Raw genomic sequence first — 25,145 nt, 5'->3', positions numbered from 1 at the left:
TTGTCTGGATCTCAACTACATAAATTCATGGTCCCAGGAGGATGAGTCTTACATGCTCTGGTGAGGCCCTGACTCTAGCAACACCATCACGGTTTTCAGTTACCCAGTAAAATCTCTCAACATCTACTAAATGAATTGGCACAAACATTTTGTACAGACATTCATAGTTCCCAGATGATATATATCCTAAAGACTTCGGTGATTGGCTTCTGTAAATCTGTGATCTTGACAGTTACATTTGTCATTTTGACTTGACTTGACTTGACTGTGGCTCTCGGCTGTTTTAGAAGTTCACTTCTGCCTCTGTAGATCTGCCATCTCACAGCACAGATGGTAAAGTGTCTCTTGCTGACTTCGTATTTAAACCTCTTTTCTTGTGACTTGAACTACTTCATTTTTTGTACCTGTTCAACTGCTTTGATGTTTCCAGCTGCCTCTAGAGATGTCTTTGTTCCACATGAGGCTTCCTGTTTGTGGTAAAAAAACATTACTTAGTTCCGTGTAGATTAGCCTCTGTCATGAGACAGGCACCTGATTTACCTGTTATGTAATAGACCACTAATGAAATGCCAACACAAATGCTGTTTGTCTTTTGTGGGATTTTTATCTCAGTTAAATCCTTTTCATTGTAGGAGTCAGTTTTAACAGTGAAATTGCAAAGTTGCACTGATCAATAATTTATACTGAGACATTTGCTTTGTTGTTGAACTTTTCTTTAAACCCCTGAAACACACAAGTTGCAAAGTCCTCACATAATGACGGCTCAACAAGTCAGCGAGGTTGACTCACAGTTTTAGTCCCTTCGTGAAAAGAGGATTTGGAGATATTGGGAAACAACTGGATGAAACATAATTACATAGGGCATGTAGGATCCTACTCGGGCTGATTATTCATATCCTATTGAAGAAAATGACACAATAACTGTTTTGATAATTATATTTAATAACTGAAATTAATAACTGAAAATTTCAGTTTCTCAAATGTGCTGCTTCTTTCTGTTTCACATCATCGTACAAGTTGCAAGTTGATCAGACAATTTTGAAGAACAAAACAATCGATTAGTCAAATGCTAATTGAGATATCGTGACATCAATGGAGATCTTTAATGGGACTAATCATTAGTTGCCACCCTGCACATATGACTGACCTGCAAAAGTTGCTTCCTGCTGCTCTCACATGTGGATAAGAGTGCATGTGGGTCTCATCTACCAGTTACTTGATATGCTTTACAATTATGTTCTCGCACTTTGCACAACGGTGGGGAAAAACGATGACAAACCTTCTCCAGCGCATTAATCAATGAAGTCTGCAGAGGATTAAAACATAGATTAAAGTGAGCTTGCATGTCCTCCACACCTATGGCTGTACTGTCTGTGTCTGTGTGCAGGACAAAGAGATACTGTTTTTGTTTGTGTGTATGTGTAATCCTTCCCTGCACGAGTGTGACTCACTCAGTCCTCCACAGCAATGATAATCATTTGGCAGACGTTGCATGTAGGCAGACAGAAACAGCAGAGGGAGTCAAGCACAAGGAAATCGAACTGGGGCTTTTTCATGGGTTCTATTGTTCTTTTCACATGTTTCCATCCAAGTTGTTTCTTCAATGGCATTTTCACTTGTCAAGTCAGCCTCAGTCATGTTGGGAAATTCTTCTCCTGGGACTGGGAGTTATCTTTTCATTCAGTATTTGGATATACAAACTCACATCATGGTGCCATATCAGCACACTCCCACCTCCTGGCCAGGTCCACTCCAAACGTGCTGGACCGCATCCGATCCAAACTCATTTATTTTGGTTTCATCTGACCAACATTCATCAAGCTTCTTTTCATGTTCCTTTGGCAAAGTTTAATCAGTTTTGCGCTGCTTCATGAGAAATGGTTTTCGTACTGGGCACGGTCTTGTTGACTTCATGTGACGAGATAATTGTGCCAAGTCAGAAACATTGTTTGATGACAGCCACTGCAGTACTTTGGCTTTCTATACTTCCTCACCACTGCTGCAGCTGTGGTAGCCTTCTGATGCTCTTATAACCTCTCCCATCTTTATGAAATCTTACAATGCGGAGCCATGTTGCGTTAGACACACACACAACCCAGACCAAAATTGAGAAAGCTCTGGTGCTCAGAGGACTTCTCAGGCTTTTGTTACGTTGAGGTTGTGCCTTTATTCTCAATGCATCTATCTAACCAGTTTGTCTTGAATTATACATAAGATCAAATACCCTACACTTCAACTTAAAAAAAGAGGTTTTGAGTCTTTTTATATTAAGTGATGTTTCACTCAGTTCTACTCTGTATTACTGATAACAAAGGGCCATCATCTGAGACCAAATGTTTCCTAAGTATCTATAGTCTTTTTTTTTTAATCAGTGCTCTCTTTCTCCTTTATTGGGTTGAGACTTGGGGATATGTCATCTCCATGTCATCTTTAAAAAAAGGATTTAGCTGCCTAGAAACAGATACAGAATAGATACAAAATATTCCTGTTTAACCTGCTCCAGAAACTTGAAATGTTGTTACAGGGTCACTTCACCTCAAGTTTTTACACATATCCCAGCTGGTTCACAGCCAAAAGCTGATAGCTGTGGTTTTATATGTCAACAAATTGAGGCCTCCCTCTCTGTTATTTCTGCGGCCACTCCCGTACACTGCTCGTGAATTGAATTTTGTCTGTGTTGTGAACAAAGTATTCACAGCAAGATATGATTATCCTGAATAACTGGGACTTTTTTCTATTTGATATCATTTTTCATACTTTTCAGCTGATTTGAACTGTTTACCTACATTATTATAACATCCTAAATTGATATCATGTTTCGTGTTATGTCATATACTTTTTGTTTTGAAGCATTGTGAAGCAGTTTGTTATCAAAACTTTGACTCACTTGTTAAAACCAAAGACTATCCAATCACAACCCACAGTTTTCCCCAAAATAAAGGTCAAATGCAAAGTTATTAATATTAGATTTCCTTTTTCCGTGTGTTCTTGGGCAGATTCACAGACCGGTCAAAAGAGGATCCTTGAGGTCAGATGAGCAACAGAAAACTTCCTGTGAAATTTAATTTCAGTCTTTGTATAGTATCTTAGCACCAACAGAGGAAGAGAGCACACCATCACTGTGAGGTGTCTCATTCGAAGGGTTTGCGTGCATCAGATACATTTGTGAGTGGCATTTCTTGGTAACTGCTGCAGTGAAAAATCATTCATTCAATTCATTCAATGGGTATTTTTGTTAGAATAAACTCTCCTTTGTGGCTGCATCAGTGCCACTAAAATCGAAAGAGAAACATTGAAAACAAAACCAAAAGGCAAGTTATTCCACACCATATGTGAGTCACTATAAATGTCAGTGATGAAAAGTAACTTACATTTACTCAGTTCCTGCACTTAAGAACCATTTGAGACTCTTGTACTTTACTTTATTTCTATTTTATGCTATTTTATTGCTAGAGCAATCGCTGAAACCATCAGTGTTAATTTGAAGATTTGAAAAAATTAAAAAAAATACTCACAGTGGTTTAACTGATAGTTCCTCTGCTAACACTCATAAGCAGTCTTTGTTCTTTACAAAGTGTCAGTTCAGTCAGTTCATCCTGCCTTATGGTTTGTTTCGGTCTGCCTGTGAATATCGACACATATACACACTTTATATGAAGGGATTAGGTTACTGAAGGTACCACGCACACGCGGCACACGCAGCAGCTGTAAGCTACTGCAGCGGTAAAGTTTCCCCTTTTAGAGTTTGCATCAAAACCTCCACTTGATTTTTCATGGATCTACTTTATATAACAATGTAAACACAAGGCTCACGTGAATCCCAATAAACACCTAAGCGGAGGCGATGTGCAGATGAGATCTTTCTACAACAACAGTACTGAATCATGTCACTGATTCTCATGTGTAGATAACCGATCGATTTTATCTCCCGTCTCATTGTGCAACACAGAGCAGAGATCAGTGTAAATAAGATATTTATTAATTTATTTATTTATTTATTTGATAAATGAACATAAACGGCTGTAAATTTTAGTCCCAATTCCCAAATGGGGAAAAACAACCATATTAATAAATCGGTTTTAATATTAAAATGAATAAAATACTGAAAAATAAAATACCCTTACTAACAAAGATGTCAACTTACAGGCCTGTGTATCCACAGTACCCCCAGTTGGCCCCCTAGTGAACAACCCTGAAAAAACTGGCCCATGGTTGAATGTAATCATGCTGACCCCTGCTGCACTGAACCTGCAAATGTAACAGTAGAACCACTTTCGTCATGAAACTATTCTTTTCTCACACTCCTCATCACATCATGTTGTACATTTACCACCTTTGATGCTGTGGAAAACTATCTTTAATTTTGTGCTTGCCTGTGACGCTTTTGACTGAGTGCACGTGTAATAATTTCATCTTTCCACTGTTCAGCGGCCTTGTTCAGCGGCCTTGTTCAGCTGTTTCCCTCCCTCGGTAACAAAATCTAGGCACCGCGCCACACCGCTTCAAATCTTTTATCTATTACATCCTTCATGTGAAACTTCATTCCTTGTGCTCGTGCAGCCTGAACTGCATTTTACTGCCTCTTTCCTGTTCGTGATGTCCTTGTTTCACCTGTTGATTCCTTTTTCCAAGTCACCCTGCATAATTTTGGTTCCATGTGGTCATGCAGCTGTCATCAGCAGCACCACCTTCACCACAACCATGCTGCACGCTGCTGCCCTCAAGAAACTGGTCTGCCTATTTCATGCACCTGCCATGGCTTCATTAGAAGTGGCTTCACTATGATTTCTAAACATATCTAATCTGATAACTTCTTGTTTTTGTGTTGGGTTTCTAGTTTTTATTGGATGAGGTTTTCCAATTTGTTGTAGCTTGAATCCAGAAAGGTTCATCTGTATTTTTTTTTTCAGGCATCGTTAACATTAAAAACACTGAGGTCATCTCCTCTGTATTTTAGGAAATGTGGAATTTCTTTTAACCTGGTACTATGACTGATAGGTTCTGGATGTGGATCTTGGATGTATTGATCACTTGAATCGTAGGCTTCAGCTTTAGTAGGTGTCTTTGGTAGAAAGAAAATATTGATTAATAAAATAAGAATGTACTTTTCCTGTCAACCTTGTTGGGGCCTGCTTGCTCTGCTTTTGTGCACACAGTCTTGTGACATTCACATTTGAATATGAGCTCTTTAGTCACAGTAACAGTAAACATATTGGTAAGTCTCATAACTGGTTAAACTCAGCAATTCAGATAGTTCTTGTGCAGTTTCCCCGGTTGGATAATAAAGTGTGGAGGACTTTTATAATTTTGAAAATAATTGATAATAATTCTTCCTGTTTTTCCATGAAAAAAAGCTTTACATGTTGTTGTAAGTCAACTTACAGAAAAAGACTACTTTTAAATTGGCATATAAGCTAGCATCCCTTATTGCTAGTGTCAAGGTACAATCTTCCAAGCACTGTCATGCCTTTGCCCAGTTTTACACTGTCCTGAATCCAGCTGGTCTGCCATCTGCATTTTCCAGGTGTTAAAACCTGGTACCCAGCTTCATCCATTGATCCAGCTCAGTATCTCATTTGTCATGCAGCTGCCATCATGTTGTACCAGCTGTATTCTTCCTGCTCATGTACTATACTCACTGTGTGATCATTGATTTCTTGCCAGTAATCGTGATAAAACCTGACAGAAAACCAAACAAATGTCACTGTTGCCACATTCTTCTCAAGCTTTTTATTCACACTCAGTCCTGCCTGTTTCTGCAGGAGAGGTTCATAAACTTTAAAGCTAACAAATCTGATTATTGAACTGTCTTATTACATCTTTAATTCAGTAGATTGAAGATTAAATCATCTTTACATTCAGTTGTTGTTTTCAGTATATTTAATATATTCAGCTAACTGTAGGTCTGTACAATGCTATGTTTAGCATGTTAGCGTTCCACTGCACTAGGTTGATGATAGAGCTGAGTCTGACAAGTTAAGTCTGAGTTATCTTAAAAGGGCCATTGTCTACAGTATACAGAGGAGTCCAAAAGTCTGAAACCCATTTCCCATTCAAGTGAACAGGAAAGTGGTCTTCTCGTTATAATGTTGTTGACGTATTGTATTGTTTCCCAAAAATGACTCTAATCTTTATGACCAGTAATTTATGGCGTAGTAAGTGGAGTAAGTGTGTCATTCCAGTAATGCCATATGCCTTTTCCAGGTGTTAAAATCCAAGTTGAAGGTGAACCTAAGTACAACTGAGGAGGACAGATTTCATTTTAAGGCTGATGAAAGCTGCAATAAGTTGAAAATAGAGCTGAGTTGAGTTTGAGTTGTCCTTAAAATGGCTATTGTATTGTATAATGGCTATTGACCTATTTCCCATTCAAGTGATCTTACTCTTACTGTTTATTGTATTGATTCCCAAATGTGACACTTGACTTATCTTAATGACCAGTAATTTATGGCAGAGTAAGTGTGTCATTCCAATAATTCAAAACGGCAGTAGGTCTCAGATGAACATGCCAACCTGGAATTGTTTGTTGTGCACTGACACTGTACACTTATTACAAAATAAGACTGTACTTCCTGTTGGGTATATTGTGAGGTGAGCAGCCTATGGCACACTATAAGGGGAAGTACAAGCAGACCAAAGAGGTGCTGACTGACAGAGGGTAATAATGCAAATCATTAGCACTGTGTCCACATGCTGTTGAGAGATCCCTGGCGTCACAAAAGCCCTGAGGGAATAATAATAGGCCAGATTCCATGACACATTATGACTTTTTTTACACCCTCAGTTTCTTCCTGCTCATTTTTCAAGATGGTGCCTTTTTTTCTTTCCATTAGTTTATCTTGTGAAATCACCTTGGCATTCAGCACATAGCCGCTTCCTCCTTCCTCAGAATTTGCAACACAATCTGCAAGTTTAAGAACTAGCTTAATTGGGGCTTTTCTTTGCCAAATGTAATTCACCTGTAACAAGGAGAAGCTGAAGCCCTATTTGTCTGTGCAGACTTAGACTGAGCTGAGGACCAATAATCATCACAAAATAGAAACCAGGTGTGAACAGTGAAAGCTGCCAAAGAATCACTATCTAGTCCAATCTATTCCTCATGTTTATCCGACAAAAATTCCAAAGATTCAACCAAGCCTGTGCTCACTGTGTCTGTTAGGTGTGACTGCATGTTGGAAAGTGAAAATCCAGCTGTTAAAAGGGCCAATGCTAAAGTGTAACCTCACTGAAACCATTGGCAAATAACATTCAGATTGACCTGTAGAGCATCGTGGCGTGCTCACTGTAGTGTCTGCTCTGTCACTGAGAGTAATACTGGTTGTAGACCATTAGTGATTAAGTATTTTCCACGATTCTAGGTAAAAATGTATTTGTGAAAAGGCTTGGATAATAAGATGCCCTGTTATTTTGTAGAAATAACAAAAAATAACAAAAAAATATGCAAGTAGTAAAGAAAGCAAAAATAAGAAAATACATGCAATACAACCCAAGCAAACAAAATCTGCTGATGTGACAAACCAATGATGCACAGCTGCAAACTGACTTACAAACATCTGTTATATGTAATACTATCTATACATGCTCTGCTTCTCCACAGATGCCATTAAATTCTTATATAAATAGCTCTGTCAAATATGTACATAAATACTGAAGCTATATTTAAAATTCATGCAGACATTCAATGGACAATTCAGCAGATTTATAGAGTAAATAAATCTGTATCAGTATAAATCAGGATAGATAGAGTAACCAGTCTTTAATGTTTAAATAGTGTTTACAGTAATTGCTCATTCATCTGTAAACAAAAATACAACAAAAACCCTTTGTGTCACTCTGCTGGTCAAGGATGAAATCTTCCCAGAAGTTTCACAGAGGTGAGGTGGGGCTGGGAGAGGTTGAGATGTGTTCTTCTTTGTTATTGCACTTTATTAATTTATTGAAAATTTGTAATTTAATGAGTGTAAATGCTGTCCATACAGTACATCTCCATATTAGGCTTCTTCTTTGAAATTCATTTTGAAACCCTCATGTTCCTCAAAACAGCCTTTAGTTAAGCAAGGCAAAACAAAAATAAGTCTGTTGCTCACCTTAGACACAGTGTCAGGTTCCGAAACATGACATGCTTTTTACTTTAACACAATGTTTATTAATACTTCTGTGATAGCATCACATGTCAGTCAGGATGATAAACAGTTTGAAAGAGTTGCCGTTTTTAGGAAGAATTAGTGTGTGTTATCATAGTGAAACTGAAATACTTCTGACCTGTTTGTGCCATTTGAGCTCATATTTGCAAACCTGTAAATTCACTGTCACTGCAGTGAACCCAACTCAGACAAGCAGCTTTTTTTTCTGCCCTTTTTATTGTCCACTGTCTAGTTCCTTTTATCCACGGACGTTTGCTGCAGAGATGATGATACTTAGTGACAGTTTGTATTTATTAACTTTGTGCAAATGGCATCTTTGTTCATAAAGCTGTGTTTTATACATGGATGGACACATAAGCTGCTGTGCTTGTTTCCTATCTTCCTGACATACATTAAAAAAACTTAAAACATAAAATTGCATGACACTTTGCGGTAATAGGATACGATTTCCTTGACGTTGTAAACTTCTGTTATCATAATGAGTCTTGGGGAAGCTGCCTTAAATTTTCAGTACCAAATGCATTACTTCCTTATTATGTTCATAGTACAGTCTGGATTACTCAACTTTATATACAAAGTTGTTGTTATCATACGTGGACTAAATGACTCACTGACCCATTGTCCAAAGCAGCTTTGTTTCCTGGATCATCAGCAGTATTAGGCAATAATGACTCTAAATGATCCAGGAAAGATCCTCAAAACCTGCTGTTTTTTTTTTCAATTTCATCATGACATGTTTCTGCTTCAGACTGTGCAGAATCGTTACTTGATTGTAAAAGCTGAATTTCCTAACAGAGTGCTCTCACCAAATACACACACACACACACACACACACACACACACACACACACACACACACACACACACACACACACACACCTAACCAACTTAATGGTGAAATGTGACTTCTTGCTAAACCATGAGGTTGACTAACAACTTTCTTCAAAGAGGAAACTGGTCAGGACTAATGCAACTCTCCTGTTGTTGCAAACACAATGAAATGCTGACAGAAAAATGACCTTTTACTTTGACAAAGAGCAGGCAAACTGAACACTCATTCAAAGTGACAAGTTATTCAAAATAGTCTATTCTTTTGCATGAAATCTATTATTAATTTAAAAGTTTAATTTTAGAGTTTGTTGTCCCACATACCTGTCAGTTTGACTTAATCCTCTGCTATTATTGTTTAAACATACGGATGCATCATTTAAGGCAAGTACATCAAAATATACAGTATATATATATGTGGTATGCGATGTGCAACCTAATCCTTAAATATTTTATTGTGTCTGCTTTTGAGAATAAGGCTGCGCTTATCAACAACAAATTAAAATAATTTGAAAGCAAAAAAGAAAGGTAGTGCATAGTGTGCATATCTAACTATAGTTAGGTTCAGGTGCAGGACAAAACAGCATACAAATAAAAGTAAGATTCATTTTCAACAGGACAACTTTTCCTTTTTCCTTAAATAATTTTCATACCTCTTTAAATAGTTTAAATAGTACAGTGATAAAATACTCTCTCAAACATTTGATCAGTGCCAGTCGGTTAATTATTATAACTCTGGTTTTTCACAGGCCAGTGGACTTCCCCACAACCTCTGTTCCTTGTCTTGTTATCATTAACAATTTTATCTGACAGCTATGAGGTCGTCTTTGTGTATACTGCAGCCGCAGGGCTCCGCACCCAAACACACACAACCCTACACAAGCACACCCAAACACACACAAGAACACACATACAGTTTCGAGGCAAACTTATATTTGACTGTGTTTTTGTCTTTGTTTTTTTTCCTCATTGCACGGCCATGTCTCACACATACCACCTGCCATTTATTGACATACAGCATTCTGATCGGTGGTGACAAACACCTTAGGTTAATTTTAAAAAATGTTATTATTGATTTCTTGTTCATTCAGGAGTTAAAAGTCAATAAACTCTTTCAAGAACAAAACAGAATTATGATTGCTTCCTCTTTTCAAAGACTTTCACAAGTTTGTCTGTGTTGTAACACAGTAGGCCTTCATCCACAACATGACAACACCAGCAAACTAGTAAAACAAATCACACGCAAACTGTCAAAATCCTCTTTATAAAAATTACATTACATCCCTCCAAAGACTATATCTCCTTGAGGAAAGTATAGAATGTGAACCAGTTATTTCAAATGTTGTGACAAGAAAGAGAAAAATGTCAATGAACACAGTCCAAACCTTGTTGATAAAAACAAAAATAATTGTTTCACTTTAATCTCTAAAGACTACACCAGATCTATTTATGTCACATTATGTCACGAAAAAGGAAAGTATGATTAACTGAAAATTAAGGTTTAAACGATAAAAAAAGGAAACCAAATAATTTCTGAAATTTGTCTGAAATGCTGCTTAAACACTGAAATAATTATAAAGCCTAAGAAAACTGTTTATTCAAATAGATTCCCCAACTGTGATAATGCAAATACAATATAAGGCCTGTCACTGTATTCCGTGATGATTGCTGTCACTGTTGCCACAAGTAATACTTGTTTTGCTGCTTCTTCTATAGATTTGTTATAAGATCATCAGTTCTATCAGTTGGCCATAAAGACTGACTGATAAGAATAAAAGGTTCCTTCTGCACAGAGAAGGAAGAAGGAACTGCTCTTTACTGAAAGTAGCTTCACCTGGACAACCCAGGGGCGAGTCCACGCTGCATATAAGGTGGTGACAGCGCTCGACACAGCATCACTCCGCTCACAGATCCACATCTCGAAGAGCGTCTGCAATCTTCACAGGTATCTTCACAGACACAGGTAATGAGAGTCTTCTCTTTTTTGCCGGGGGATACTTATATTTTTTATGCTGCACTGTGCTAATGAAAATGTTTTTACTTTTGACTTATTAAATTAATTTTATTTTCATTCTGATTATTCGTTTCAGAGATGCTTCTCTCTGTCCTTCTTGTGCTGGGCATCTGCCTGGTACCTGCTCACTCCAGAGCAACAGGTAGGTAGTTCACACTGTAGTAAATGTTGTAAAACACTCTATAAAATTTGAAATCCTTTTAATAAAAGTGTTGTTTTCTTTGCAGGAGACTTTCTTGGCAGTCCTTTCCTTCAACAATGTTTTCAGGAGGCAAAGACAATCGTGGATGATGCCTACAAATACTCCAGAGAAGAGTGAGTTCATCTGATGTCTTGTTTCATTAGTATAGTAGATATCTTTCAAATGGATACAGCATAAATGTCAACTGATGGATTATTTCTTTGGCATGCAAGCCATTCATTACAGTGTCTCAATAGTTATTAGAAAAAGTTGCAAAACAAAGACCACAGTTTTGACTTTATTGTTCAACTATGTGACTTCTTCTCCTCCAGGAGTCTGAGGCGAGTCCGCAGGGAGGTGGTGAGTCCTCATGATGCTCTTCGTCTCCTGAAGCAGCCTCGAGGTGACACACGCACAGCTGTGAGATCTGCAGACTACATGGATCAAACACTTCGTCTGGTGCACAACAGGGTGCATCACGTGCACAAACGCTCCCTCAATGCAACAGGTCAGACATGCGCCAACCACACAAAGACAACACACATAGTGCTCACACTGTTTTTGTAAAATCTTTTCCTGGTTTTGGTTAGAGTCTAGGTCTGAGATTTACTGTCTCATAATGTGGGCACAGTGGAGCACTTCAAAGCTGCAATTAAGGACTAGACAGTTGTATATGTACACACAGTGTGAGTGCATGAAATGTGTCTTTCACATTTTTCAGATTTGCTCACTGAAGAAGACCTGAGCGACCTTGTCCGTATAACTGGATGTGCAGCTCGAACCAGATTTCCACAGTGCAGCACCACACAAAATATTAACAAGTATCGCACAGCCACCAGCGTCTGCAATAACCTGTGAGTCACTTCTGTATTTGGACTTCTGTAACACCACCGTTTTCAGGACATGTAAAACATAGATACACTTTTACATCCAATTTTTTTTTATGCTACGTAACCTTGAGTTTAAGTCATTTTCTCATTTTCCAGTTTTGACCTCTTGACTTCTTCATATGTAGGAAAAAAAAATAACTATGTGGTTTCTCTCGAAAAAGCAATTTGTGTTGAATTAATGAGGAACCAGATGATTTTGTGACAGGGTTTATGAGACTGAGTGGTGCTTACATTCAGAGGACATGCTTTGTGAAATGCACCTAAACATCTTAGGCCATACACCACAGGAGATGTGTACACTTCCTTGGGATTTCTCAAGCCGTGTGTCTAAACATTGACGTTTGGTGTTTGGCTTTAGAAAAACACCTCGCCTAGGAGCCTCCAACACCCCCTTCTCCCGCTGGCTGCCTGCCGAATATGACGACGGCATCTCCCAACCAAAAGGCGGGGCAAACCGATCACTCAACAACTTCTTGCTCCCACTGGTACAACCCTGAAATCCCAGACACTCACCTTGATCCATATGGATAAACTAAAACAATTCTTAAATACCGAAAATTCCTCTTCACTCTGCAGGTGCGTCAGGTGTCCAACAACATCCTAAGCACAACAGATGCAGGTGTGGTCAGCGACAGAGAGTTCAGTCACATGGTGACCCTGTTTGGCCAGTGGAACGACCACGACCTCACCTTCACGCCCTTCTCCCCCAGCATCCGCTCCTTCAGCAACGGTGTGAACTGTGAGGAGAGCTGTGAGAGAACTGAGCCATGCATCCCCATCCCGGTTGGTGTCAAAGCTCAAACTCAAACACTGACATGCTGTTTTTAGCTCTGAAAAGATTTGCTTGATAACCTTTGACCTCCCTCTGCTGCAAAACAGATCCCCCCTGGCGACCCTCGCCTGCCCTCCCGCCCTGACAGCTGCATCCCTTCGTTCAGATCCGCCCCCGCCTGCGGAACCGGATTCTCAGCGTACAATTTCGGTGGAGAACCCAACAAGAGAGAGCAGATCAACGCCCTGACCGCCTTCCTGGACCTCGGTCAGGTGTATGGCTCCGAGGAGAAGCTCGCCCTCGACCTTCGCGACCTCACTAACAATAACGGCCTGCTGCGCGTGAACACAGAGTTCAGGGACAATGGACGGGAGCTGCTGCCCTTCCATCCACTGCAGGTGCAGATGTGTGCCACCCGCAGAAGAGTCACCAACGACACCAACGCCAAGGAGGTGCCCTGTTTCATTGCAGGTTCGTCATCTCGCAAAAACTATTAGCTTTATAAATAGTTAAATAATGACTTATTAACCAGTTGATCAGTAACAAGCCATCACAGAAGTAATTAGAAGTTTGGGTTGCCAGGTTGTGTGTTTTCTAGTTGCTGTCTGTCTAAATTATCTGGTGACACTTTATCTAAACCCCCCCGGTCATTCATAAGCAATATGCAAACACTTAATGCATGGTTAATATCGGACCATAATGTAACCGTAATGTTGTTGTTGACATTTTGTATGTGTCATTTAGGTATTTGTCAACTACCATTGTCCTATTAAGCATCCATAACTGGATACTGGTGTATAGACAGATAAGAATGGCAATATAAAATACTAGTAATATAAATTAAAATCTGTCTTCATAGCATAAATAATAGTTGTTGAGAAATAATGATAAATATAAAAACATCCATGCAGCCTGACCTCTGCCCACATAGTAGATTGTGTTGTAACTTCTCACTTTGCTTTACTGCTACAAGAAAATTTGAGCAAAGGTCATTTTGCAAGACATACTAGAGTAAATTTGGCAACTCAAATGTTGTCCTTAATAATGGACATTACTGATGTATCAAGCATTAATACATGTAATCTCATAAACTCCTATTAGGAAGTGGTACCAAACATGAATCTGAAGAGGAAATGAACACCTTTATATCTGCTGCATTTCTGTCTTGAAGGTGATGTCCGTGTGGACGAGAACATCGCTCTGACATCCATTCACACACTGTTTATGCGTGAGCACAACCGCCTGGCTCGCGCGCTGAAAAGACTGAACCCACACTGGGACAGTGAGACACTCTACCAAGAGGCCCGCAAGATCATGGGCGCTTACACACAGGTATTCCATAAGCATTCACATTTATATATTCCCATCTCATGTGTCATTCCCTCAAAATAAACTTCTCTGTCTGTGTCTCCCAGCGGTTTGTGTTCAGGGACTATCTGCCACACATTGTGGGTGATGATGCGATGCGCAGACAGCTTGGCCGTTACCCTGGCTACAATCCCAACGTGGACCCCAGCATCTCCAACGTCTTCGCAACAGCAGCTTACCGCTTCGCCCACTTGGCCATCCAGCCAGCCTTGTCCCGTCTGGATGCAAACTACAGGGAGCATCCTCGGTTTCCCAGTGTGCCCTTGTTCAAGGCCTTCTTCACCCCCTGGAGAGTCGTCTTTGAGGGTGAGCTGTACAGAGAAAACTGTAGCAACTGTTTTGATATTCTGTCTTAAACCATCACCCTAATTTTTATTTTCATCTCTTCAGGTGGTATTGACCCTCTGCTGCGTGGTTTGATCGGCCGTCCCGCCAAACTGAACACTCAGGATCACATGATGGTGGATGCTCTGAGGGAGAGGCTGTTCCAGTTTGTGCAGCATCTGGCTTTGGACCTTGCAGCTCTCAACATGCAGAGGGGACGTGACCATGGCTTGCCTGGTACATCTCTCACTCTGATGTTTCAACCTATGCAATCTTCTTTCTAATGTTTTATCTTTTTTCTCAATTGCACTCTTTGTTTACTTGCTGTTTACTCCTCTAGGCTACAATGCCTGGCGCAGGTTCTGTGGCCTGTCTCAGCCCAGGACCCAGCAAGATCTTGGTCGGGTTCTGAACAACACAAATCTGGCTCGAAGGCTGCTGCAGCTCTACGGTACACCCGACAACATCGATGTGTGGCTGGGAGGTGTGGCAGAACCGTTCGTCAGGGGCGGGCGTGTGGGGCCTCTGTTCGCCTGCCTCATCGCAAACCAGTTCCAGAAGATCCGCCAGGGTGACAGGTCAGTATGTGGGTGGATACATGCAGCGCTGTAGATTTGAAATTTCCACTGTGTTGTATCATTTACTACAGTGATTATTACACGTGATAACATCCTGCACTAAATATCTAAATGTCTGCTGCAAGCAGTACCAACTCTGGTGCTCCACAAATACATTGAAACACTTTTTTTTCTCTTTATAACCTCAGTAGCCAGAGGTTTTCAGACTAGCATTGGTTTACACCTGTAGCATTTGACCACAGCTGGTTGCTGCCTTCCAGTCCTGACAAATTTTAGATCATAATTTATATTAAATGTCAGCTGCAGACTGATGACCCTATCACAAAACTAAATGTATTTTAAATACAGTCTGCTGACACTAACACTTTCTTCTCACCTCTCCTTTGAAATGCTCAGGTTGTGGTACGAGAAACCAGGTGTCTTCACGCCGAGACAGAGATCTGCTCTGTCATCTGTCAGGTTGTCCAAGATCATCTGCGACAACACTGGCATCACGTCTGTCCCCCTTGACGCCTTCAGCGTTATCTCAAACAGAAACCGTCTGGTCAACTGCAACGCCATCCGTGGCCTGGACCTGTCGGCCTGGAGGGAGAGACCCTGCTCCGAGAACTCAGGTGAAACAACACTCTATCAAACTTTCTGAGAGCGGGAAAGACTCTCAGTACTAAATTAACATGATTCATCATTTAGTGCTCACTGTGTTTTTCATTCTGAGGTTAACCTGGTGTCTTTATTTCTTCACTAATAACTTAAGTGAAAATCAGTCTTGATATGTGGTGTTTGATGTTGCAGGCCCGGGTGATAGCTGTTATGAAGTCCTTGAAAGAGAGGTCGGTGTTAAGCACTAACAAATGGCAGTCACATTTTAACCCTTGTGCATCCCTTTTAAAAAATTACACTGTGGTCCTTAGAGGACAAATATGTTTGAATCAAAAACTTCCATAAATATATATTAATATTACTTTCAGTGAATAATTTTTTTTAACCAACATCAGTCCTGATCATACCTACCAAATATTACTATATTATATCATTTTCAGGATTTAAACTCTTTAGAACACAGTTTGTTTACATAATGTCACTGTTGTTTTTCCATAAAATACTTTATTATGATTATCATGAGAAATAATGCCTTGAGAACCACTTGTTCTCAACTCATATGGACATGCAGTCACATACACTGTCATGCAGTCACCCAAGTACATCCTTCGAAGATTCAAATCTAAAATGAAAGGGACAAGAATGTCCTTAAGGCTGCACAAGGGTTAAGGCTTGAAGCTTAAAAGTGCATATTCATATCACACAACACTTCTTAACATTTGGTCATGTTGGTGAAGGCCTTCCTCACTCAAAAGAAACAGTTCATAGTTTACTGACTCAAGCACATTTTGAAAAAAATTCCTTTAGTTATTAGGCTGAGTATGTTGATCTCTACATCTTCTTGATATACAGAATGTGAAATGGCCTGGCACCGAGGCCCGCCAGGACCACCAGGGCCTCCTGGACAACGAGGTAATCCATTCAGTTATCTTACATCAACACTATGTATAGCAGTGGCGTGCAGGAACTTTTACAAACAGGCAGGCAGAGCTAAGCAAAATATTTACCTTTACCTGAGAATGCAGAATCCTGCATTTTCCTGCCTCAGTGATGCTAACCTTTCCTGGCTCATATTGTCAGGACTGTAGTTAGGAAGCACAGGGGAGAGGCAGGAACTTGGTTCTTGAGGAGTTGTAGTATTTATTTACTGACAGCCTGGAGTGCACATACATTTACTGCTACGTCCACAGCTGCATTGCTAACTGCTAACTAAGTAGCTAACTCTCTGCTCCTGTCACCAGCCTCTTTGCTCTAGCTCTTTCTCTCTCTCTCTCTCTCTCTCTCTCTCTCTCACAACCTACGTACTAAGCCATTCCTGTAAGAAGCTGTGTTATTTGTGTAACAATATTCTGTCTCAATCTTCTGAAATTTACAGCAGATCTTGCACAGAGATGATAAATCAGTGTCATTTGCTTGTTTACATGTTACTGTTACCTCTTAACGCTTAATGCGAACACTGCTGCGCATGTGTGTAATGCGAACAATATCAAAACTGACCTCAGAACAGTGGAAGCACACATTGGCCATAGCTAGTCACTCATCAAAGATTCCAGGATTATCTTCAATACGCAAGCGCAAACCTCCTAAATAAAGGCTGCTGTCCTCTCTGCTTGATAAGCCCCAGTCTTGGTCAATGGGACACAGTCACGTCCACAAAAATGGCAGAAATGATATGTACAACAGCTGGAAGTCAAACTAGTGTGCAGGGACAATAACCTGCTGCTGCCACAAGTGGGCAGTAAATTGCAAACAGGCATGAGATCCTTTATAGGACAGAATGCTACTTCTGAATGCATTATTTAAAAATTTCACTGGGCACAAAAGCAGCAAGATTTTGTAAGCCTCCTTATTTTTTTTTTTACAAATGTATTTAAAAAAACACAAACAACAAAGACCTCAGCAGTGTTTTTCTGTTTAGATTCAGCAGGATAGGATTCTGAGTCGGTGCAAAACTGATCCTAAAATATATGAAACACCAACAGCATAATGTATTTGCTTAGCACGTTTCAACAAGGTAATTCAAAGTGCTTAAAAAGGCATTAAGGCAAGATATAACAGAAACACATGGCAATAAGAAAGACACTTAAATAGGATATTAAAAGAATAAAATATAAATCAAGTCTTAGTATTTACCCCGAGGACACTAAGAAAACTTCACAGACAGTCTGAAAGGTCAGGATGGTTCAAATCAACAGCAGATCAGAAAACTTTTTGAAAAAAAACTTTCATTTTATGAAAGTAGATTCAAAGCTGAAAATGTGGACAGTTACACATCTATGATATTCTGTACACTTTGACAGAATTTTGTAAGTAATCTTTTGTTTTTGTCTGCAGGTCCAGTAGGACCTCCAGGACCTCAAGGACCACCAGAAGTCGATGTCAATGCCACACAGTCTGCCTTCTCCGTCATCCTGGGCAAATACAGATCATCTTCAAAGAAAATAATTCGTTTCCGTCAGGTCATCTACAACAAACAGAACCACTACAGCACGCAGACGGGCTTGTTTACATGCGTTATCCCTGGTGTCTATCAGTTCAGCTTTGTCTGTACGACCGTCAATGGTGGAGGAAGTGTGGACCTGTGGCATAACAACAAGCTAGCGATGTACAGTGTCAAGGTTTATCAAAGAGGTCAGCGCACATCTTCAGGGGACACATTGCTCCGACTGGAGAAAGGAGACCAAGTGTATTTGAGGGCAAGCAAAGGGACCTATGGCCTGAGCACCAAAAGCTTCTTCTCTGGACACCTGCTCTTTAGCGTGTGACACAAGCACGTCTGCTTTGAGATCTGTTTTCAATACTTTCCAATAATCAGGTCATTCTACTTTAGGACTTATTAGGACTGTACTGTTTTTTTTCTTCTCTGCCAATGGACCAGACCTGGACCCACCATACGACTGTACATGTTTTACATTTTACTGAAAAATGAACAAATATTTGATAGATTTACAGAATAGTTTAATGAATTTGAAATGTGATTGCACCAAATCTGTTAAATTCTGTTACAGCACACTCTATTGTGTATTACATCAAAAAAAAATCATCAACAGTAAATTTTTGAGTGGGTTTTACCAGTATTATTATGACTATTTTATGCACTGATGAAATGTAAGTGTGCCTTCAAAAAGTTGTGTGCTTGTGCTTTGTCTGCACATTTTACTGTCTTTCTTATCTGTTGTACTTTGCATTCAATAAAGACTAATGACGCTAAGCTGCAGCAAATATTGTCCTCAAGTGTTTTTTTTATTTATGACACATCGGGAATTAGTTCATGGGTGTACCATGTGAATTACAAACAGAGATAGAAGTATCCAAAAAGGAATTTACTGTTGGACTTATATAGTATCTGAATGTGTCTGTATGAAAGTACAGGACAAAAGTAGAGAGCATTATGGCCTAAGCTCCACTGAAACTGAAAATCTCTACAAAAAGGAAATATTTAGAATTATAAAAATTGTTTGTTTTTCTTGAAAAAAAACATCAGGATGGGTTTAAATGAGATGACTGATCTACTTAAAGAAAACTTAGTTTGCTTCAACTGCTTCAACTGTTTAGTCCTTACAAGTAAGAAGCAGTTTATTCACTTTGTACAAAAACTATAGACAGTAAATAAAGCTTTGAAACTTTCCATGTATTATTTTTTCTTTGAAGCACTTACATTGAACTACAGATCATCTTAATAAAACAGCTATGTTAGTTTCATTTTAACACTTGGTTTCAGTAATCTAAATGGAACAATAAAGATCAAAGTCTGATCTTTAATAATTACTATAATGTCTTGTATGTCTCCTGTAGATGGAGCCATTGTTCAAATAAATATATGACAGATGACGTGACACAACTGGTTCATTTTGACCACTAGGCCTTGAAAGCACTGCATCTGAAAAGTTTCCTCACTGACAAACATTCACTGCTTAATTTCTTGTCTTATTGTCTTCATCATTGTAATCATGTTAAAGTTACTAGGTGGCTAGAACCTACCCATCATGAACTGGATGTGGGTGGGAAGGTTAGACACACTGACATTTACACCTGTGGTTAACTTGTCTCTTCTCCAGCCCACCTGGGCTGCATGTGTGTGCATTGCAGAAGGAAAATGGGGTCTATGGTCCAGATCAAACAGAGGTGAGCATGGGAAGAAACATGCAAACCATATACAAGGAAGAAAGGGTGAGGAAGGGTGATCAAAATCAGTTCTTTCTTGCATAGAGGTGACAGTGTTTACCACCTAACCTGCATCTTTAAAGTTCTACCGTACATTAAGTGGAGATTTTACAAGTGTAAGTGATTTCTTATTTATCTGAAACTTTAGCTTTAACGCTTTATTTCAGATAAAGTATGAGGCAACCTGCGCACCTTTTAAGGTTGTTTAAAACCCTCCAAAGCTCAATAAGTCTGTCCATGAATCCCAATTATTATTGTCATTCAGATATGCAGAGACTCGACGCTGAATTCAAGAGCGTTGTCCAGAAAAACAGAATGAGGTGTGATAGGACACAGATGTACATCTGGCAGGCTGAATATGAATTTAAAGCACTTGGAAAGTTCACACTTCAAAAGATCTCTCTCAAAGTTCAGTTCACACAAACTAAAATGAACTAATTCCTATAAGTAGTTCACAGTTTTGAATTTTGAATAAGTTCACAGTCCCAAGAAATTAAGAAGTTCACATTCATTTCTGTTTGTGTTTTTTTCTTTGTAAGAGATCCTCTGAGATACTTTTTTTCAATAAGAACCTCCCCCTACTCGTCCATCCCCAGTCCCCAGTCAATGCCACTTCCCAAAATCAATGATGTACTGTATGCTAGTATAGAGTCACAGAATGGGGATTAGGCTACTTTTGAAAGCCGAGAAAAACCAAAGTGAGTATATGTTTTTAGAACTTAAACAATGTGCCATGAAGCAGGAAAACTCAAAAAAGATTAGTTTACAAATGTAAATCAGCTCTATTCACAATTTATTTTATTATGAAGTAAGTGAAAAAAAATGTTGAGTGAAGGTATACTGGAGATGCAATATAAATTCGCTATAGCCATAGTAAAATAAGGCATAAAAACATCATAGTATATTCAGGCATAAAAACATCATAGTATAGTACGTCATGAGGGATAAAAGTAAGGCATGAAAAGGTTATAGGAAGGCATTAGGGTTGCCAATAAACCTAATATGCATGTCTATCAACTGCAGGAAGAAGCCTAAGTACTCAAAGACATCCCACACAGGCACGAGGAGAATATGCAAACTACACACAGAAAGGGGGCATGCACAGAATACAAATCTAAAACCTTCTGATTGTGAGGCAAATTTTCTGAATACTACTTCAATGTGCCACCCCATTAAAAAATAATTAGAAAAAATTTAGATTTTTTTTAACATTTTTGTGCCTTACTACACTATATCGTTTGATACCTGACCATACTAAGTTTAGTATGGCAGAAAAACGCCAAAAAACGTCATAGTATAGTATGGCATAAAACGTCAAAAATACATCATAGTATATTAAGGCATAAAAGGTCATAAAAACGTCATAGTATAGTATGGCATAAAACGTCAAAAATACATCATAGTATATTAAGGCATAAAAGGTCATAAAAACGTCATAGTATAGTATGGCATAAAACGTCAAAAATACATCATAGTATATTAAGGCATAAAAGGTCATAAAAACGTCATAGTATAGTATGGCATAAAACGTCAAAAATACATCATAGTATATTAAGGCATAAAAGGTCATAAAAACGTCATAGTATAGTATGGCATAAAACGTCAAAAATACATCATAGTATATTAAGGCATAAAAGGTCATAAAAACGTCATAGTATAGTATGGCATAAAACGTCAAAAATACATCATAGTATATTAAGGCATAAAAGGTCATAAAAACGTCATAGTATAGTATGGCATAAAACGTCAAAAATACATCATAGTATATTAAGGCATAAAAGGTCATAAAAACGTCATAGTATAGTATGACATAAAACATCAAAAATACATCATAGTATATTAAGGCAAAAAAGATCATATAAAAATCATAGTATGGCAAGACAAGAGTGGAAATAATATAATTACACATAAAAATGCCAAAAAACATCATAGTTTAGTATGGCAGGAAAATGCAAAAAAACGTCATAGTACAGTATGGCATAAAACATCAAAAATACAACATAGTATATTAAGGCATAAAAGGTCATAAAAACATCATAGTATGGTCAGGCATCAAACGAGATAGTATAGTAAGGCATAAAAATGCCAAAAAACATCTGAGTTTAGTGTGGCAGAAAAACACCAAAAAAACGTCATAGTATAGTATGGCATAAAACGTCAAAAATACATCATTGTATATTAAGGCATGAAACGTCATATGAACATAATATGGTCAGTCATGAGACGAAATAATACAATTAGGCATAGAAATGCCAAAAAACGTCATAGTATAGTGTGGCGTGAAAATAAGATTAAAATAAAGGCATATGAAAGTAAACCATCTTACTGCGATTTGAATCCACAACCCTCTGAGTGTGAGGTAACTGTTCTAACCATTGAACCACAAGCTACCCCATCACAATTGGCTTGTATTGCATAACATAAAAATGTCATAGTAAAGTAAGACATGAAAACTTCATAGTATAGTATGGNGTGGAAATAATATAATTACACATAAAAATGCCAAAAAACATCATAGTTCAGTATGGCAGGAAAATGCAAAAAAACGTCATAGTACAGTATGGCATAAAACATCAAAAATACATCATAGTATAATAAGGCATAACCGGTCATAAAAACATCATGGTATGGTCAGGCATCAAACAAGATAGTATAGTAAGGCATGAAAATTCCAAAAAACATCTAAGTTTAGTATGGTAGAAAAACACCAAAAAACGTCATAGTATAGTATGGCATAAAATGTCAAAAATACATCATAGTATATTAAGGCATAAAAGGTCATATAAACATCATAGTATGGCAAGGCATGAGTGGAAATAATATAATTACACATAAGAATGCCAAAAAACATCATAGTTTAGTATGGCAGGAAAATGCAAAAAAACGTCATAGTACAGTATGGCATAAAACATCAAAAATACATCATAGTATATTAAGGCATAAAAGGTCATAAAAACATCATAGTATGGTCAGGCATCAAACGAGATAGTATAGTAAGGCATAAAAATGCCAAAAAACATCTAAGTTTAGTATGGCAGAAAAACGCCAAAAAACGTCATAGTATAGTATGACATAAAACATCAAAAATACATCATAGTATATTAAGGCATAAAAGGTCATAAAAACGTCATAGTATGGCAAGGCATGAGTGGAAATAATATAATTACTCATAAAAATGCAAAAAAACGTCATAGTATAGTATGACATAAAACATCAAAAATACATCATAGTATATTAAGGCATAAAAGGTCATAAAAACGTCATAGTTTGGCAAGGCATGAGTGGAAATAATATAATTACGCATAAAAATGCCAAAAAACATCATAGTATAGTATGGCAGGAAAATGCAAAAAAACGTCATAGTATAGTATGGCATAAAACATCAAAAATAAATCATAGTATATTAAGGCATAAAAGGTCATAAAAACATCATAGTATGGTCAGGCATCAAACGAGATAGTATAGTAAGGCATAAAAATGCCAAAAAACATCTAAGTTTATTATGGCAGAAAAACGCCAAAAAACGTCATAGTATAGTATGGCATAAAACGTCAAAAATACATCATAGTATATTAAGGCATAAAAGGTCATATAAACATCATAGTATGGCAAGGCATGAGTGGAAATAATATAATTACACATAAAAATGCCAAAAAACATCATAGTTTAGTATGGCAGGAAAATGCAAAAAAACGTCATAGTACAGTATGGCATAAAACATCAAAAATACATCATAGTATATTAAGGCATAAAAGGTCATAAAAACATCATAGTATGGTCAGGCATCAAACGAGATAGTATAGTAAGGCATAAAAATGCCAAAAAACATCTAAGTTTAGTATGGCAGAAAAACGCCAAAAAACGTCATAGTATAGTATGGCATAAAACATCAAAAATACATCATAGTATATTAAGGCATAAAAGGTCATAAAAACGTCATAGTATGGCAAGGCATGAGTGGAAATAATATAATCACGCATAAAAATGCCAAAAAACATCATAGTATAGTATGGCAGGAAAATGCAAAAAAACGTCATAGTATAGTATGGCATAAAACATCAAAAATACATCATAGTATATTAAGGCATAAAAGGTCATAAAAACATCATAGTATGGCAAGGCATGAGTGGAAATAATATAATTACACATAAAAATGCCAAAAAACATCATAGTTTAGTATGGCAGGAAAATGCAAAAAAACGTCATAGTACAGTATGGCATAAAACATCAAAAATACATCATAGTATATTAAGGCATAAAAGGTCATAAAAACATCATAGTATGGTCAGGCATCAAACGAGATAGTATAGTAAGGCATAAAAATGCCAAAAAACATCTAAGTTTAGTATGGCAGAAAAACGCCAAAAAACGTCATAGTATAGTATGGCATAAAACATCAAAAATACATCATAGTATATTAAGGCATAAAAGGTCATAAAAACATCATAGTATGGCAAGGCATGAGTGGAAATAATATAATTACACATAAAAATGCCAAAAAACATCATAGTTTAGTATGGCAGGAAAATGCAAAAAAACGTCATAGTACAGTATGGCATAAAACATCAAAAATACATCATAGTATATTAAGGCATAAAAGGTCATAAAAACATCATAGTATGGTCAGGCATCAAACGAGATAGTATAGTAAGGCACAAAAATGCCAAAAAACATCTAAGTTTAGTATGGCAGAAAAACGCCAAAAAACGTCATAGTATAGTATGGCATAAAACGTCAAAAATACATCATAGTATATTAAGGCATAAAAGGTCATAAAAACATCATAGTATGGCAAGGCATGAGTGGAAATAATATAATTACACATAAAAATGCCAAAAAACATCATAGTTTAGTATGGCAGGAAAATGCAAAAAAACGTCATAGTACAGTATGGCATAAAACATCAAAAATACATCATAGTATATTAAGGCATAAAAGGTCATAAAAACATCATAGTATGGTCAGGCATCAAACGAGATAGTATAGTAAGGCATAAAAATGCCAAAAAACATCTAAGTTTAGTATGGCAGAAAAACGCCAAAAAACGTCATAGTATAGTATGGCATAAAACGTCAAAAATACATCATAGTATATTAAGGCATAAAAGGTCATAAAAACATCATAGTATGGCAAGGCATGAGTGGAAATAATATAATTACACATAAAAATGCCAAAAAACATCATAGTTTAGTATGGCAGGAAAATGCAAAAAAACGTCATAGTACAGTATGGCATAAAACATCAAAAATACATCATAGTATATTAAGGCATAAAAGGTCATA

At 37.8% G+C, this 25,145-nt stretch overlaps 1 protein-coding gene across 2 annotated transcripts; it reads left to right on the top strand.

Annotated features, from left to right (window-relative positions):
• The first annotated feature begins 10,856 nt into the window (after nt 1-10,856).
• On the top strand, nt 10,857-18,915 carry LOC111234261 (eosinophil peroxidase-like). 2 transcript variants are annotated; one of them, XM_022762237.1, is made up of 16 exons: nt 10,857-10,935; nt 11,063-11,128; nt 11,214-11,301; nt 11,500-11,675; nt 11,889-12,021; nt 12,416-12,542; nt 12,634-12,840; nt 12,937-13,300; nt 14,001-14,161; nt 14,245-14,503; nt 14,588-14,758; nt 14,862-15,099; nt 15,496-15,713; nt 15,892-15,929; nt 16,552-16,611; nt 18,034-18,125. In XM_022762237.1, exons 2-16 carry the CDS (start codon nt 11,065-11,067, stop codon nt 18,040-18,042), a joined length of 2,313 nt encoding a protein of 770 aa, XP_022617958.1. In that variant the 5' UTR covers nt 10,857-10,935; nt 11,063-11,064; the 3' UTR covers nt 18,043-18,125. The 2 variants fall into 2 exon arrangements, with proteins under 2 accessions (XP_022617958.1, XP_022617957.1); XM_022762236.1 differs by lacking the exon at nt 15,892-15,929 and having other exon boundaries at nt 18,034-18,915.
• The last annotated feature ends 6,230 nt before the right edge of the window (nt 18,916-25,145 follow it).

This window comes from Seriola dumerili, unplaced genomic scaffold, assembly GCF_002260705.1.
Source record: "Seriola dumerili isolate Sdu_G_001 unplaced genomic scaffold, Sdu_1.0 BDQW01000442.1, whole genome shotgun sequence".
Lineage (NCBI taxonomy): Eukaryota > Metazoa > Chordata > Actinopteri > Carangiformes > Carangidae > Seriola > Seriola dumerili.
This window is presented reverse-complemented; position numbering and strand designations above follow the sequence as displayed.